The 16,666-nt window shown below is 45.3% G+C and overlaps 1 protein-coding gene across 3 annotated transcripts in view; it reads left to right on the forward strand.

Annotated features, from left to right (window-relative positions):
* Positions 1-16,666, forward strand: part of ZNF740 (zinc finger protein 740) — a 276,391-nt gene that overhangs the window by 222,832 nt on the left and 36,893 nt on the right. For all 3 annotated transcript variants that reach the window (XM_069230942.1, XM_069230941.1, XM_069230943.1), the window contains exon 6: positions 3,792-3,910. In XM_069230942.1, the coding sequence (XP_069087043.1) occupies positions 3,792-3,910 (119 nt within the window). The remainder of the gene's footprint in view (positions 1-3,791; positions 3,911-16,666) is intronic.

Below are 16,666 nucleotides of genomic sequence, written 5' to 3' on the forward strand. Positions count from 1 at the left end.
GAGCACTAATGTACTACATTGACAGAACGAAACTAATTAGGAAGACAAAACAACTATTTATTGCCTTTCAAAAATCTCATACAGGAAATCCAATTTCAAAACAAGGTATTGCCAGATGGATAGTTAGGTGCATCCAAACCTGCTATCTTAAAGCAAAGAGAGAGCTGCCTATTACACCAAAGGCGCACTCAACCAGAAAGAAAGGTGCTACCATGGCCTTTCTAGGAAATATTCCAATGAACGAAATATGTAAGGCAGCAACATGGTCTACGCCTCATACATTTACTAAGCACTACTGTGTAGATGTGTTATCTGTACAGCAAGCCACAGTAGGTCAAGCTGTAGTAAGAACTTTATTTCAAACTACTTCCACTCCTACAGGCTGAACCACCGCTTTTGGGGAGATAACTGCTTACTAGTCTATGCACAGCATGTGTATCTGCAGCTACACATGCCACCGAACGGAAAATGTCACTTACCCAGTGTACATCTGTTCGTGGCATTAGTCGCTGCAGATTCACATGCGCCCACCCGCCTCCCCGGAAGCCTGTAGCCGTTTGGAAGTACATCTTGAACATTTGTACATTTGTAAATATATTACATTAAACCTTCATTTTGTACATACGTATTCATTCCATTGCCATGGGCACTATTATTAGCATACACAACTCCTACCTCACCCTCTGCGGGGAAAACAATCTAAGATGGAGTCGACGCCCATGCGCAATGGAACCGAAGTGGGAGGAGTCCCTCGGTCTCGTGACTCGAAAAGACTTCTTCGAAGAAAAACAACTTGTAACACTCCGAGCCCAACACCAGACGGCGGACTGTGCACAGCATGTGAATCTGCAGCGACTAATGCCACGAACAGATGTACACTGGGTAAGTGACATTTTCCATATATACACACACACACACACATGAATACACACATATGCACACACATATGTACATACATACACAAATATGTACATACATTTTGCAATAGTCTGGAGATGAGCACCTAGTTATTGTACTATTTTCCCTGGTTGCACTGTTTGTTCTTTTTGATGCTGCTTCACTTGGAACTGGCTCTCGTTTTCTCTTGTTGGAAGATGGAGCTTTGCCTCTTGGTCTTCCTGATCTCATTCTCGGGTGCTTGGGTGATATTTAGGATTTTAACAGTTGACACTAATACTGGACTACTTTTCCTTCCTCACACCAGCAGTCCTACAGTCCTGTAGTCCTGATAACACAAGTGGTGGAGAGGCACGGAAACGCTGGGGAAGCAACCAGACCCGTTTACTGGGTCAGAGAATATTACTTTGTACCGCCTCGCCTCACTGAGCTCCCTCGCTGGTAATTTTGGTTGCACCACCTTACTCAGGTGGTACAAGGACTCAGGAGGAACGGGGGCACGAGCCCATTAGAGGCGCCGCCTCAACCTCTTGTGCCACTACAGGTGGCAGATCCTAGCAGATCCCAGTGGCTGGATGCTAAATTCTGCCTCACCGGGGCTCTCTTAGCGCCACTTCACCCGCTGATTGCCATTTTGATTATGCTGCACCTTGTTCTGAGGATCAAGGCTCGGGCTCAGGGGAGCAACAAGCACACTGGCTGTGCAGACTCACCATTCCTGCGGTAACCCCTTGTTCCTTTGTGTGTGGTGTGGCTCAGGCGACAGGGAAGTACAAACACGCCAGAGGCAACACCTCACCCTCTTTACAGTCGCCCCTTGTTTTATATTTTTGTAGATTTTTCATTTTATAGCACCCATCATCTAGAGATGTACTTTAAAAAAAAAATTGTGGTGATCAATCCTCACAAGAAATTCAGGGGCAAATTTACATTGGGATGCACTGCTTTGGAGAGATGGGTGTTATTCGACTTCCGTGATGTTGGGTTATGCAACTTCCCCTCGTGGTCGCTGCAGATCTCGAAGAGTATTATTCTGCTGAACCATAGGGCATATTCAGTACTTTAGTTTGCCACATGTACAGTATTCTATCAATTCTCCACTGCCCTTGAAATCTATAGAGCACAACAATTTAGCGCTTCTTTATATTGTTCAAAACTTTATTTTGTATTGTTCATAGCTTTGCAGACATTTTTAATATTGGTGCTCTTGGCACATTACAAGTAACTTTGCTCATGTGGGGCCTCATAAAAGATCTTACAATCTTGTTACTGCCACTAAGCTTGGATCTAGCATTGAAATTGATTATTGATTCTGCCTTTTCATATGGTCCATTGATGAGCTGGAACTTTTTAGAAACGCCTGTGGTGACATATTTAAAGCCCACAAGTACTCAAAATCGCTTGACTAAGATACATTAAAGCATCGTTGATTGTTCTTGGTTTGAGTGAACACTGGTATGACACCCGTTGTATTGATCAGATTGCACCTAATATTGGGAAAGGAAGGTTCTGACAGCAAGACTGGGAGAATCTGCAATCATCCTCCGCCTTGGGCAGTCGGTTCAGCACATTGTGGCACTTAAATGTGAATTTAGATTTGAACAGTTCCTTAATTACATCAGTTCTCCATCTTCTAGGTGTTTATATGTTAAACTGAGATAGAGATCTCTTCCGTTATCTTATTTTAGTTGTAGTTGGTCACTATAGGAAGTGCTGTTCTATATATCTTCTAATTGAAGAACGTGAGGATCACATGGTATTTTTCTGCCCCGCTAATGTAAGGCAGAGAGCAATGTGGGTATCACTAATCTTCTCTGCTTTAGGAATAAGACATTTTAAGGAAGCACTGAGAACATTTTATTTTGTCACTTTCCCACATTTGATATTTGCTATTTCAAAATGTTTAGATTCACCTTGGCATGTAATATCTAGAGCTCTGAGACTAGACCATCTGCACTCAAAGTGTATGCTTTTGTGGGTAAATAGTAATGAAACAATTATTATGTTATACTGTAATGTTTTATCAAATTATTTCATGTTTATTTTGCTGAAATGTAAAAATGTAATTTTTTATGGTGTTCGGTTGATGTATGTATATCCAATGTGACAAATAAGCATGCAGGTAAAGATGTTAGATTTGTTCTTTGAGGGGTTATGAGAACTATCACCGAGGGTAGATTTTTGTGTTGCAGAAGACTGACCAAAGATTAATGAATGCAGAAAGGTGTAATGGGTAACTGTTTAATAGAAGTGAGAAAAAAAACAGAAATAGTCTGTTCATAATTCAGCTGGCATGATGATTGGGGGTTTCAAGTTGTATAATGTCTAAGCGCCCTTTTTTGCCTTATTTACCTTACTGATGTCTTATTTTAAATATAGTCACTGTAATGACATCTGAAGTGAAACCTCCAAATTATCTTTGTTACTATGGAGAATGAAGTATAAATAACAATTAAATGCTCTTTCTTACAGTGTTCTGAATTACAAAATGTGAATAGCTGGATATGGTACAGTTAAATGGAATGTTTCTTACTAAATTCAGAGAAACCTGTAGTACAAAGCATCTGCTCAAAGAAACTGAAATTAATGATAGAAGTTTGAGTTACTGGGATGAGATGGAGCATAACAGTTGAATGCCTAGATTGTGGCATAAACAGGATATATGTTTTTGGAAGCAAAGAAAGTAATAGGGTAATCTAGTATGAGCCTTATTATCCGTCATTGTCTGAATGTCCGAGTGATTGAAATGGTAGTGACTCTCCACGAGCATGGCATCATTGTATGCCAGCATATTGGTATTAGTCTACGAAATTAAAGTGACAGGGTATCAGATTTGCTAGATAAAAAAGGGGTTAAGGCTGAGTCTCAAACCTTGCTTTTCTGCCCCTCAACAGGAGAAAAGCCTTTTGAGTGTGATGTGTGCAACATGCGGTTTATTCAGAAGTATCACCTAGATAGGCACAAGCGTGTGCACAGCGGTGAAAAGCCCTACGAGTGTGAGCGCTGCCATCAGGTATGATAACAAAGGACAAATAATTTTGCTTGTTTTATTCCTTGTATACATAGCTGTGTGATGAAGTCAAAGAGGATTCTGATACAAAGGCAAAACACACAATATTAAACTTTACAAGTTGTTCAAAACCTAATGTATGGTTTATTAATGGAAAAGCTTCCACATTGGGGCAAGTGTTGTAAAGGAGTAAGTAAAGTGGAAGTGAACACCACCTCAACTGTGATTCAAAGTGAAAATGTGTATCCTTTTTGCAATATGTAGCAATTAATATCTACTGGTAATGCCTCTAGATCGGTCCTATACTATATACATGCAGTGCTTTTGAGCAACTCACGCCTCGCAAATCACATCTTTAAAACCCAGCTGTGTCTGCCTTTGTATAACCGAATATGAAGGCAGAGACAATGCATTAAAACATTTTTTCAAGTCATCTCTGCAGCTATAACAGAGGCCTACTTTTTACTGCATGTTAAATTATCAAGATGTTACTGAACTACTTGTTGCAGTTGAAGAAAAATAAAAATCTAGTGAAAAATCTATACGTTTAATAATGAAAAGGAGCCCATGTTCTGCATTGTAGGATCCTCACCGACAGTCCTAAACATAGAATAATCCTGCCCACATGCAGGGACTCCCAACACTTTATTCTGATAGAACAGAATCAATCTTAAGTTGGAGGTCGACACTTTCATGCTCCACAGTCTGGTGATACCTCAGTGACAAATTAGACAGGCTACCCTTTACTCCTCTTTTTCTTATATAAAAAAATTCCTTTTTAAGGTATTAAAACCTTATTGCAGCATCAAGCTGAAAGAATTATGCTACTATATACAAAATATCTTCTAACCTTCACTTAATTAAAGAGAAAAATGAAGGAAAAGGTGCCCGTCTGGTCAAAAGTGCACAAGCTGCAAATAGCATACACTCTTCTTTATTAAGTTAGTAGTTACCATCTCCTAGCTTGCACTGTACTGGCAGTTTGTCTCACAGCCTTCTTTTTTCTGGCTCTTGCTGAGAGGATCTCAGAACATTTAGTTATTCACTCGTTTATTTCTGCAGTTCTCTCTTCCGGTTACAAAAATGCTTTACACGTTTGTGAACACTTTTCCTTCATTTGTGAAAGAAATGCATCTCACATAATGTCACCTCTCTCTGTAAAATGCCACTCCAGTGAGAAAAAGAACACTTCCTCAGACCTCACTCAGTAAGTGTGGTCTGGCTAGCTTTCACTCATGCTGTTAAACTATGCGAGTTCAGTAAAAACAAATCGACCTAGAGTCCAGAAGGACTGCAAGGGGTTTACCTCAAATGGGAAGCTACAGGCCCTCTGGGCACAGGAGGAAAGACAAAGCAGAGGAAAGTAATTTAGATAGGGGATTTCCTCTGAGACTGTGTTTTCATAAAAAAAAAGACTCCCACAAGGCATATCTAGAGAGGGAAAATGCAGAAGACACATCACAATTATTCCAGGCATTATCCCCCTCTCCATGAGCACCAGTTGAGATCTGCAACGATCTGACCAAAGCTACTGAACACTACCTTTGCCACTACCCCAACTGATGTCAACTGTTGCAACATCCAAGCCTTCACTGACAATTTGTCCTTTGCCACTGTGAATCTTGGCAGCAGAGTTGCAGAAAAGACACTATTCATCACCATTGAGAAAATCGACTTCTATGCTGATTGCATCTAGGTTGCTGTTGAGAATATTCTGAAGGTAAACATGACTCATCTAGCGGAGATCCCATTGCCCTTTCTAATACTTGGAATATATATATACACCACTAGAGCATCCTGTTCTGCCACCCCTTGTACCATTGGATTTCCCACCATAGCCAATCAAAACTAGCTGCTTCACTATGTGCAGTTCTTCGACAAGGTCCATTGATGGTACGAAGGCATTTTTCAGTGTCTTCCAGAAGAGTAATACCACCCTAGCTTTATTCACCAGTTCCCAATCCGAAGTCTGCAATCAATCAGTAATTTGTAAAGCGCGGCTAGTCACCCGCCCGCTAGGGTCTCGAGGCGACGGGGGGGTCGAGGACAGCAGTAAGTGAGTGGTTGTCGATGAACATAGGGGATCAGGTGGAGAGACAAGTTTTGAGGTCTTTTCTGAATTGCGATAGAGTGGGAGATCTTCTGAGGTGGATGGGAAGGGAGTTCCAGGTCTTGGCGGCGTGGTGAGGCTGAGGCCTTCCGGATGTGTGGGACGGCGATGAGGTCGGCAGAGCGGAGTTGCCTGGTGTGTAGAAGTGGAATCTCTGGTTGAGGTATTCTGGTCCGGCATCGTGGAGGGCTTTGTATGCATGCATGAGAAGTGTGAATGTAATTCTCTTATCTATTGGGAGCCATTGCAGGTCTCTTAGTAGGGCGGAGATGTGACTGTGTTTTGGGCCGTTCTTGATGAGACGGGCGGAGGCGTTCTGGATGCGTTGCATTCTTTTCCGTACCTTGGTGGTGGTTCCGGCGTAGAGTGAGTTGCCGTAGTTCAGGCGGCTGCTGGCGAGGGCCTGGGTGACTGTTCTTTTGGATTCGGTTGGGATCCATTTGAAGATCTTCCGGAGCATGCGTATGGTGTTGAAACAGGCAGAGGAGACTGCGCTGACTTGACGGTTCATCGAGAGTGCTGAGTCCAGGATGGAGCAGAGGTTGCGGGAGTTGTCGGTAGGGGCTGGAGCGCTTCTTAGGGCATTAGCCCACCAGGAGATTTCTCACACTGAGCAGTTGTTGCCGATGACGAGGACTTCCATTTGGAAGTTGGCTTTGGCTGTGTGCGGGTCGTTGGTGAGGGAGATGATTAGCTGAATGTTATCGACATATGAGACGATGTTGAGTGTGTGGTGTCTGGCGATGGTGGCTCGTGGGGACCATGTAGAGGTTGCAGAGAGTGGGGCTCAGAGAGGAGCCTTGCAGGATGCCTCAGATGTTCTTGGTGGCCTCTGAGTTAAAGGGGGAGTCTGACTTTTTTGGGTTCTGTCTGTGAGGAAGGAGGTGATCCATTCTAGTGCCTTATCTCAGATACTGGTGTCGTGGAGACGAGTCCATAGAGTGCGGTGGGAGATGGTGTCGAAGGCGACGTACAGGTCGAGGAAGATGAGAGCCCCGGTCTCACCCCTTTCTAGGAGGATGCGAATGTTGTCTGTGGTGGCGTGGAGGGCGATCTCGGTGCTGTGGTTGCTCTGTAAGCCTGACTGTGAGGGGTCCTGGATGTTGTTGAGTTCGATGTGTTTGGTGAGTTGTCTGTTGACAGCCTTTTCAATGACTTTAGCTAGGAAGGGAAGTAGAGAGATGGACTGGAAATTCTTGAGGTCGTCTGGGTCTGTGGTGGGTTTCTTCAGTAAGGGCTTTATTTTGGCGTGTTTCCAGATTTCTGGGAAGGTGGCGGTTTCGAAGGAGCAGTTAATGATTGGCGGAGTTTGGGTGCGATGGTGCTGCTTGCTTTGTTGAAGATGTGGTGGGGCAGGGATCGGAGGGTGAGTCAGAGTGGATGGAGTTCATGATGTTGAGGGTTTCTTCGTCGGAGATGTTGGCCCAGCAGAGTAGGTGGTGGGGGTCTGGAGGAGCTATGGTGGTGGATATGACGGTGGTGGGCGTGAGATGGTCCTGAGTCAGGAAGCTGTCGTAGATGTCTGCCATCTTGCGGTGGAAGTAGGTGGAGAGATTGTTGCAGAGTTCTTGTGAGGGGAGGATATCCGTAGAGTTCGCTCTGGGTTTCTTCAGCTCGCTGATGATCGCGAAGAGTTCTTTGTTGTTGTGTGCTTGTTATTCATGCGTTCCTGGAAGGCGTGTCTCTTGGTGGTCCTGATAAGTTGGTGGTATGTGTTTATGGTTTTTTTTGTAGGCATCGTGGTTGGCGGGGTTCCTGTCGGTGCACCATTTTCTTTTGAGGCGTCTTCAGTTTTGTTTGGACTCTTTGAGGGCGGGGTGAACCAATTGGTTTTCATTATGTGTCTGTTGGAGGTTTTGTTGATGGGGGGGGCTAAGGTTTTGGTGTAGTTTAAGATCCACTTGATGAGGTCCTGGGCAGCTGTGTTAGTGTGGAGGTTGTCTGGTGGGGTGAGTTGTTGAGGCTGGTGAGTATCTGGTCCTTAGAAATCTTGTTTCAGCTCCTGCTGGGAGGTAGCTGAACGAGATGTCGGTCTGGGGATTTGCTGAAGGTAAAGTGGATACAGTGGTGGTCAGTCCATTGGAGTTCGGTGATGTGGCTAATCGATATGTGGTTGCTAGTGGTGAAGATTGGGTCGAGTACGTGTCCGGCGGAGTGGGTGGGTGAGGTGATGAGTTGCTTGAGTCCAAGGTTGGCGAGGTTTTTGAGCAGCGTTGTGGAGTTGTCGTCATTGGGGTTCTCCAGGTGGAAGTTTAGGTCCCCAAGAAGTATGTAGTCCTTGGAAGCAAGCGTGTGGTTGGTGGCGAGGTCAGCGATGATGTCATAGAATGAAGGGGGGGTGCCCTGTAGATGAGGGTGGCCCACAGAGTGGTGTTAAGGTTGGTTCCAATCTGGAAATGGAGGAGTTCCATGTTGGTTGTGGAGTTTTCGGTGCTGGTGGAGAGGTGCAGGGACTCTTTGTGGATGATGGCGATGCCTCCCCCGGGGGATTTCATGCAGTCTTTGCTGATGATCTTGTAGCCATCTGGGATGGCGATGTCTGGAGCCGAAGAGGGGTTAAGCCAGGTCTCTGTGAGGAAGGCGATGTCCGGGGATGTGGTGTTGATGAGGTTCCAAAGTTCGATGGGGTGCCTGTGGATGGAGCGAGTGTTGATCAGGATACATCTGAGGTTGTGTTCTGCTTTGTGGGTCCTCGGGGTGGGCCTTAGTGTCTGAGGCTGGTGAATTTCCAGTGGCGACAGGTGAAGGGTCCCTTAGTGTTACTTGGTGATGCCTGCTTACAGTTGTTGACGTGTCCTGGGTTGAGTGCGATGAGTGCTGGTGACGAGTAGCAGTGGTGGGCGAGATGTCCAGGGGTCCTGGCGCTGGACACGGTCCGGTTGCAGACAGGCGTAGATGGGCTTGCTTTGGACACGCCTTTTGGCGCAGCTGCAGAGCAGCCGCCATTAAGTAGTGATGGGGAGAGGAGAGGAGAGGACAGCTGGGAGGCTGGAGCGGGAAATGGTGCAAAAAAGGGGGCGGGGAGCAGCGGTGGGGAGAGAGAGAAGCGAGAATGAGAGGAATGATAGTAAAAACAAGACAAACAAGGTAAAAGAAGGATGAAAGCACAGAAAGCGAGAGGCACAATAAAAACAGCACACTGAGAAAAACAAGGAGAGAGGATGGAGAAAAGAGAAAAGGGGCTGAGGGCAGCCCAGAAGAGCAGAGCTCTCCCACTAGACACCATGGATGAGGTGCAGGCAGAGCCTGTGGGTGGAGGAGGGCCCTCAGACTACTGACCAGGATCAGAGTTCAGAGACAGATTGGCTTCACTAACTGGTGGAGCTACGCCTTGGCAGAGCAGTTCACTGACCAGGTCAGTGAGGCTGCACAGGTTACTCCAAAGAGGGGCAAAAGATGGAAACTCTTTCCAAGTCTCGAACTTCGTCAAGAAACCATTCCTTCCATTCTTATACCATGTACAAAGTGAATTCTCCAATGGCATCTGTATTGTTGACATTGCAACTCTCTAAAACATCCTGACCAGAGGTTGGCAAAGCTAAACATCCAGAAGCCAGGCCACCCAACAAACAGTCTAAGTTATAATGGAGACTTAGCAGCCAAAAGCCTCCTTCAAAGTGGAGTTACCATTGGTTCTGATATATGCTGCGAAAGAGAGATTCCTCACACCAACCATTATGAAGTCAGCCACTTCAAGGTGTTGGAAATTAGACCCTGTCTACTTCAGGGAAGAGTCTAGGCTGTACACTGATACTTTAGGTTGTAAGAAAAAGAACTGCTTTTGCTCTGGAAACCTACATACCGCTGGGGAGAGAAAGCAGAAATTTGATGCAGTTGAAGGTTTACAGATCAGCAGGCATAGCATTCTTAAACAGCAGGTGCTTCAGTCTTGTAGGATCAATGTGACAAAGGGCTATATAAGTCACTCGCTCCTTTGCTGACGACCTGCCGAAAGACTGAAAAAGCCTCTGAAGCTGGATGCCCAAATTAAAATAATATTTCAGCCCTTCACTTAAACAGCCCCCTTTGGACAGCGTACTGATGAGATGGAGAGGCCGAAAAGGGAATCTGAACCTCTGAAAGCAGTACAGTTAGATGAGAGAAAGAGACTTGGTTGCTTCCTAAACAGACACAGACACACAAGGTACTTGAAAGACAGAGGGTTTAATCCCTTCAAAGATCCTTCTAGCCTCAATCCAAAGGACAACATCAACAGACCCGTTACTTTTGAAAATGTGGTTGGGGAACAGTGCAGCAATAGCAACATCAATAGCAGCTTCCTTTTCCATCAGGAGAATCCTGAATTCAGCTCAACCGTAAAGGCTACACTCCTTCCATTGTGTTTGCCACTCCAATGGGAGTGAACACATCAAAACACTTGGAGATTACCAACCCTCAACAAGAGTCTTCAAGATCATTCTTAGGTGCTACACCCCAAAGTTCAAATATCCTCATCAGTTCCTCAAAAGCCAGCACCAAAACTTCAGCTACAGTATTTAGGCTGAATCCCAGCTTGAAAATACTTATTTGGGATGTTCTGAAAGCTCCCCTGGGCATGCACTCCACCCATTGCTTACCATTGGCTTTGTGGTTTGTAACTTACATTTACTTGCTTTCTGTATACTGGCTTTTTGTCTTAGGCTGTCAAGCTTGACTTTATTCCTGCTGAGGAGTATAGCCTGTTTACCATTGCTCCTTGTATTCTTCCACAAGTGCTCGTTTTCTGTAAACAGGCCTTTAAATTATGTTCTTTTCTTGTCATATGTGCTATTTATTCAAAAAGGTCAAATGGCAGGCTCTGTCTTCTGAGGGAGCTTTTCAAGTACTTTTCTTTCGCCGCCTTGAAAGTAAGAGGATATATGTGGCAGTCTTGCTGGATATGGTAGTTTGAAAGGGAACATTTTGTTTCTAACACACAACAAACTTTAAAATGTCTGCAACTGAGCTGTGCAAATATTTCGGAATAAAGCACTAATTTTGTAATTCTAAAGTGTGGCTGAAACTAATATTTTAATATATTCAAAACAGATACATACACTAGGTGGTGCCATTTTCACACATCGTTTTGTGCATCATATGGTTCGATCAGTAAAAATGAATGTGCAAATGTATGGTCACCTCAATTGAAAATGTGTTGTATGTAATGCTAGTGCACAACCACACCATGCATGCTCTAATTTGCACCAGCCCATTCTACAACACAGTATTCCACTCTGACATGGCACTCTACGCCATGCTACTGCACTCCACGGTCCTTCACTCAACTCTAATTTAGGCCACTCTGTAACATGCAACAACACTCTCCATTGTACGTTACTTCACTCTAAAACATTTAACTCTAGAACACGTCTTTGTATGACACTCCACTCTAAGGCAGTCTATGCCACTCCACTCTCATCCTCTTTACTCCATTCCACTCTGACACTTTATTCTACAACACCTTACTCCACTCTAGGCCTTTCCACTCCACTCAAGCATTCTACTGTATGTCACTCCACTCGGACACTGTGCCCCTCTGCTCTACCACACTCTACTCTGTGCTACTCCACGACATTCCCTCTATGCCACTCCACTCTGATGCACTACGCCACTCCACTCTACCACGCCTCTCTGTTGTACGGCAACTTTACTCCATACCCCTAAACTCTACTCCACAACAAACTATCACACTGTATGCCACTCTGTATCGCTCCACTCTACTTGTGTCTACTCTACTCTACTCTGTCCCTGCACTCCATGCTACTCCACTTCAGTGTACAACACTACACCACTGTTTGCCCCGGCAATGCTTTGCCACAGCAACTCTGCCACAGCACTGAGTTTTAGCCATGCTGAACAGCAGCCACACTGGTTTACTACATAGCTAAGACAATGCTAATAGCTTTTGCATAAGCAAGACTTATTTGGTTTTTGGCAATGCTTGTTAAGAAAGAAAGTAAGGTTGCTACTCCAACAACAGAACACTTCCTTAATCTCAAAGAGGAAAAGGAATCTACTCTAGGTATTTATGGCTCCCAAGAAAGGCTGCAGAGAGCAGTTCAGACCATTCTCTTACAGGGGATCCTCATCAATAGTCTTAAACACTGAATATTCCCACCCACTTGTGGGGACCCCGGAGCACATACAGACACACATATATATGTATGAGACCTCTATGAAAAAATAACATTTACGTAGAGAATTTCAGTACAAACATAATATACCTATGCAACAGTCAATGCAGCCTATTTAGAGAAGCAGGCTAACAATGCTTTATTTCTTGGAGTTTAAAAAAAAAAAAAAAAAAGCATAAATTGAAAACTTCAATTAAAGGTGAAAACTTCCTGCTGTCAAAATAGAAGACATAGAAAATGTAAGCACTCTATATTAAAAGAGAAAAAACTACATTGGAAATAAAGGAGCATTATTAGCCAGTAGGATGCATGCAGGTTAAGACAGCAAAACTAAAAAAAAAATTGGCACCATGCCTTTAAGACCCAGTATCCCAACATGCCTCAGGGGTGAGAGTGAGGTACAGTTGGTTCACAGTTAGGTCAGTTCTTTTTTCCGGCTTCTTCTGTAAGGATCATGGAGCATTGAGCTCTCATTTTTCTGGTTATTTGGCCAGACAAATTGCCTAGACTGTGTTTTTCTCTTATTTACTTGACGGTTCTTCATATTTCCTGAGTGGAAGGACATTTTTTCTCACAAATATGCCTTCACTGTTTGTGAAATGTCCTTCTTGTGGGAAGAAGGCCCAGTCAGACCCACACTTTGTGTGCATGGTCTGTTTGCCTCAGAGTCACTGTCCTGACACCTGCAGACATTGCAAGAATCTGTCCAAAAGAGCTCTCAAAGACAGAGAAAGGATTCGATTATATGTTCTGCATGAAAAGAAGATTTCTAAAGACTCTTCTGCACAACGGCGAGCCAGATCGACATTGGCCAGTAGGAAGGTTCCTGTCTGTTCACATTCGAAGTCATCCCTTCCATCGTCGCATCACCGGGTGTCGAAGAGCACACTGCCGTCGACGGTGACTCAGTCGACGTCGAAAGAAAAGACGTTGAGGCTTCAACTCTCTCATCGTGATAGTTCTCCATCGACGGTTGCACACCGATCAATGTCGAGCAGGTACATCAGTGCTCACACGCTGTCAAAGGCTAATCGTCATCCGACGACGTCCGGGCATCCACCGTCGAAGTCGACATGAAGAGCTAGTTCGAGGTCCCCTCATCATGCGACGTCGAGGCACTCGTCTCCATCTGCACACCTGACATTCAACGTCAAGGCATATTCCTGCTGCGGACCACCACTTGTCGTCGAAGCATTCGACGCCGAGACCTGAGAAGACGGAAAGGTCTCGCTCGACGGCAGGAACTCATGGATCCCCGTCGACCGCAGCACAACGTCGATTGACGTCAAGTCAACCTTCGCCTGTAACATCTGTCTCGCAAAGGGTTTCTCTGCATACCAGCCCCCATCAAAAGTCACATACAAATCCTGAGACTGGCCTTCTCCACCAAGACCCGGTAGTCACTGTTCAGAGTGAAACTTCAGGGGCATCCAGAGCTTTATCAGCAGGTCACATATCACCTTAAACCTGTCTCCAAAGTGGTTTTAAAGCCTGAATAAAACACCGGCTTCTCCAGATTCTCGAGACTTTTCTCACCATCGGCTTCTTTGCCTCGTACGCCCTCGCCAACAACACTCTCTGAACGTGCAAGACCAACTACTGACCAGCCCACTCCTAGACGTCAGCGCAGCCAGTCAAGGGCGGCATCCACAAGAAGTAGGTCACGATCCAGGAGAAGGTCTAGATTTAGATCCTCTAGATCACTGCAAAAGCTGCGCAGATCTCCTTCATGGTCTACGGCATTGGAGTCTTCCATCAGAGACTACTCACCTACCTTGACTAACTCCCGTCCAGCAAGAGTATTGCCAGTTGACGATATTACAACCTTCAACAAGGTTTTGGTCAGAGGGGTCCAGAAATTTAACATTGATATTCCAGAGTTGACTACGTCATCATCGGTGATTTTTGAGACCCTACATCTGCGTGCATCCTCCAGGCAGTTATTGCCTCTGGTTCCTGGACTTTTACAACCGGCTATGAACAACTTTTTCTCAATCCGGCTAGCCTACGCTCAGCCCCAGCTCGGATAATAAAGAAATATAAAGCCCCAAACCAGGATCCTTTGTTCCTTAGAGTCGACCCACCTCCGGACTCAGTGATTTTAGCTGCTGACGTAAAACTCATTCCGTGGCGTCATCATCTGCGGTCCGTCCAGTTAAGGAGAGTAAGCATCTGGATTAATTGGGCAGGAAAATGTGTGGCACTTCAGCATCATACATGAAGGTCTCCAGTGCTTCTGTGCTTTTGGGAAGGTACGGCCATTCTTTGTGGGACTCTCTGAACAGGTTCATTGATAAATTGCCTAGTGAAGATAGGCAAGATTTTCAGGACATCCTGCAGGAGGGGAGTTTAGTATCCAACCAAGTTATTAGTGCTGCTGCAGACAGAGCAGATTTGGCGGCTCATGGCTACGCACATGGCATTTGTGCAAGGAGATCCTCTTGGCTTTGTCTCACAGGTTTGAGGCAGGAGGCACAGCACTGCATCTTGAATCTGACATTTAATGGAAAACTCATTGTTTGGATCTCACATTGATGATGAGATGGCAAGGATGAAATAGGAGGTAGACACTATGAAAGCGGTAGGCCTAGATGGGCGAAGAGAATATAGAAGGTGGTACGGGCCTTATGACAAGCACCCTTTTCAGCAGAGGGTTCAAGCCCCTCATTGGTCCCTGAGGCCTCAACAGAAACAAGGGTGACCTTTCTTTCCATCACGCAAAACTGCAAGAGACTGCGCTCCAAGTAGACCACATCAGTCTACCCCCAAGACAGCGGGAAAACAATGAGGATTTGCTTCCCTAGCCCTGTGGGGGGGGGGGGGGGAGAAGTATTACGAATTACGCTCACGAGTGGCACACCGTTACAAAAGACAAATGGGTGCTAAATTTTGTAGAGAATGGTTATTCTCTATGGTTCAAATCTCCTCCACCTCCTCTGCCACCAATGAGGTCAGTGCCTGCTCACCACTCAGTACTACGAAAAGAAGTTTGCATCTTGTTGCAGAAAAGAGCAATAGAAAAGGTTCCATCTGCTCAACGAGGAAAAGGAGTGTATTCTCAATATTTTCTGGTAAAAACGAAAGGCCAAGAAAGGCTCTTCAGACCCATTCTAGATCTGAGGCATCTGAACAGATGCATCCGAAAAGAAAAATTCAGAATGCTGGCCCGTCGTCAGATTTTCCCTCAGCTACATCGAGGAGACTGGATGTGCTCCATAGATCTACAGGATGCATACTTTCACATTCCAGTAGTAACAAAACATCGAAAATGTCTTCGGTTAGTAGTGGCATCACCACACTACCAGTTCAAGGTGCTGCCCTTCGGCCTAAAAGCAGCCCCTCGGACATTCTCCAAATGTGTGGAAACAAAAGAGGCACACTTGAGAACAAGAAATATCTTTATTTATCCATACCTAGAAAACTGGCTGCTCAAAGTCAGTACCGCAGAGCAGACTATAAACCATCTCAACCTGGTTCTGAACACTTTCAGCTCTCTGGGTCTGCAGATCAATTTCCAGAAGTTCACTCTCATTCCAACTCAGACACTCCATTATCTGGGGGCAATACTAGACACCAAGCTATAAAGAGTGTATCCTTCGGAGGAACGACTATCATCAATAACGAAGAAGTGCCATACTCTTCTCCACACTCTGAGGCCTACGGTCCGTCAAGTAGCATCTCTGTTGGGCTCCATGGCCTCCTGCATTTTCATTGTCCCGAATGTCAGGCTGCATAGGAGACCACTTCAGGAAACTCTAGAGGATCAGTGGAATCAACACGCAGCCAAATGAGAGGACAGAATAACTTTCAACTGGGGCCCTTGCATCATTGCAGTGGTGGATGCGCAGTCATCACCTGTTGGTGGGGGCTCCTTTTCACAGACCACTCCTTCCGACACCCTGGTAACGGATGCATCACTACAGGGCTGGGGAGCTCATCTGGGCCCCCTCCAAGCTCAGGGCCTGTGGTCTAGCAAGGAACAGAGTTACCACATCAACCTGCTGGAACTGAGAGTGGTCCATCTTGCTCTTAAGTCGTTTGTCCCATCTCTCAAAGGAAAGCCCCTTCTGGTCCAGACGGACAATACAACCTCAATGTATTATCTGAACAGGCAGGGGTGCACGCGATTTCGTTCTCTGTCTCGAGAGTCTCAAACCATCTGACACTGGCTAATAGCGAGGGGAATGTCTTCACAGCGATCCATCTTCCAGGACAGCAAAACTCAAAAGCAGATTTCCTAAGCCAAAGTCTAATAGACTCCCACGACAGGAACCTTCACGACGTGACAGACATCTTCCAACGGTGGGGTCAGCCTCAATTAGATCTGTTTGCAGAAAACGTCAACAAAAATGCCCAGACTTCGCATCCAGGTTCTACCGTCCAGGGACCTACAGGAATGCCCTTTTGATAGCCTGGTCAGGGATATTTCGCCTTTCCACCGATTCCACTGATTCTTTCTGTAATCAACAAGTTCTACAGGTCCAAAACCAGGATGATACTCATAGCCCCACAATGGCCTTGACAATACTGGTACTC

Source organism: Pleurodeles waltl, chromosome 4_2 (genome assembly GCF_031143425.1).
Source record: "Pleurodeles waltl isolate 20211129_DDA chromosome 4_2, aPleWal1.hap1.20221129, whole genome shotgun sequence".
In the NCBI taxonomy this organism is placed as follows: Eukaryota; Metazoa; Chordata; class Amphibia; order Caudata; family Salamandridae; genus Pleurodeles; species Pleurodeles waltl.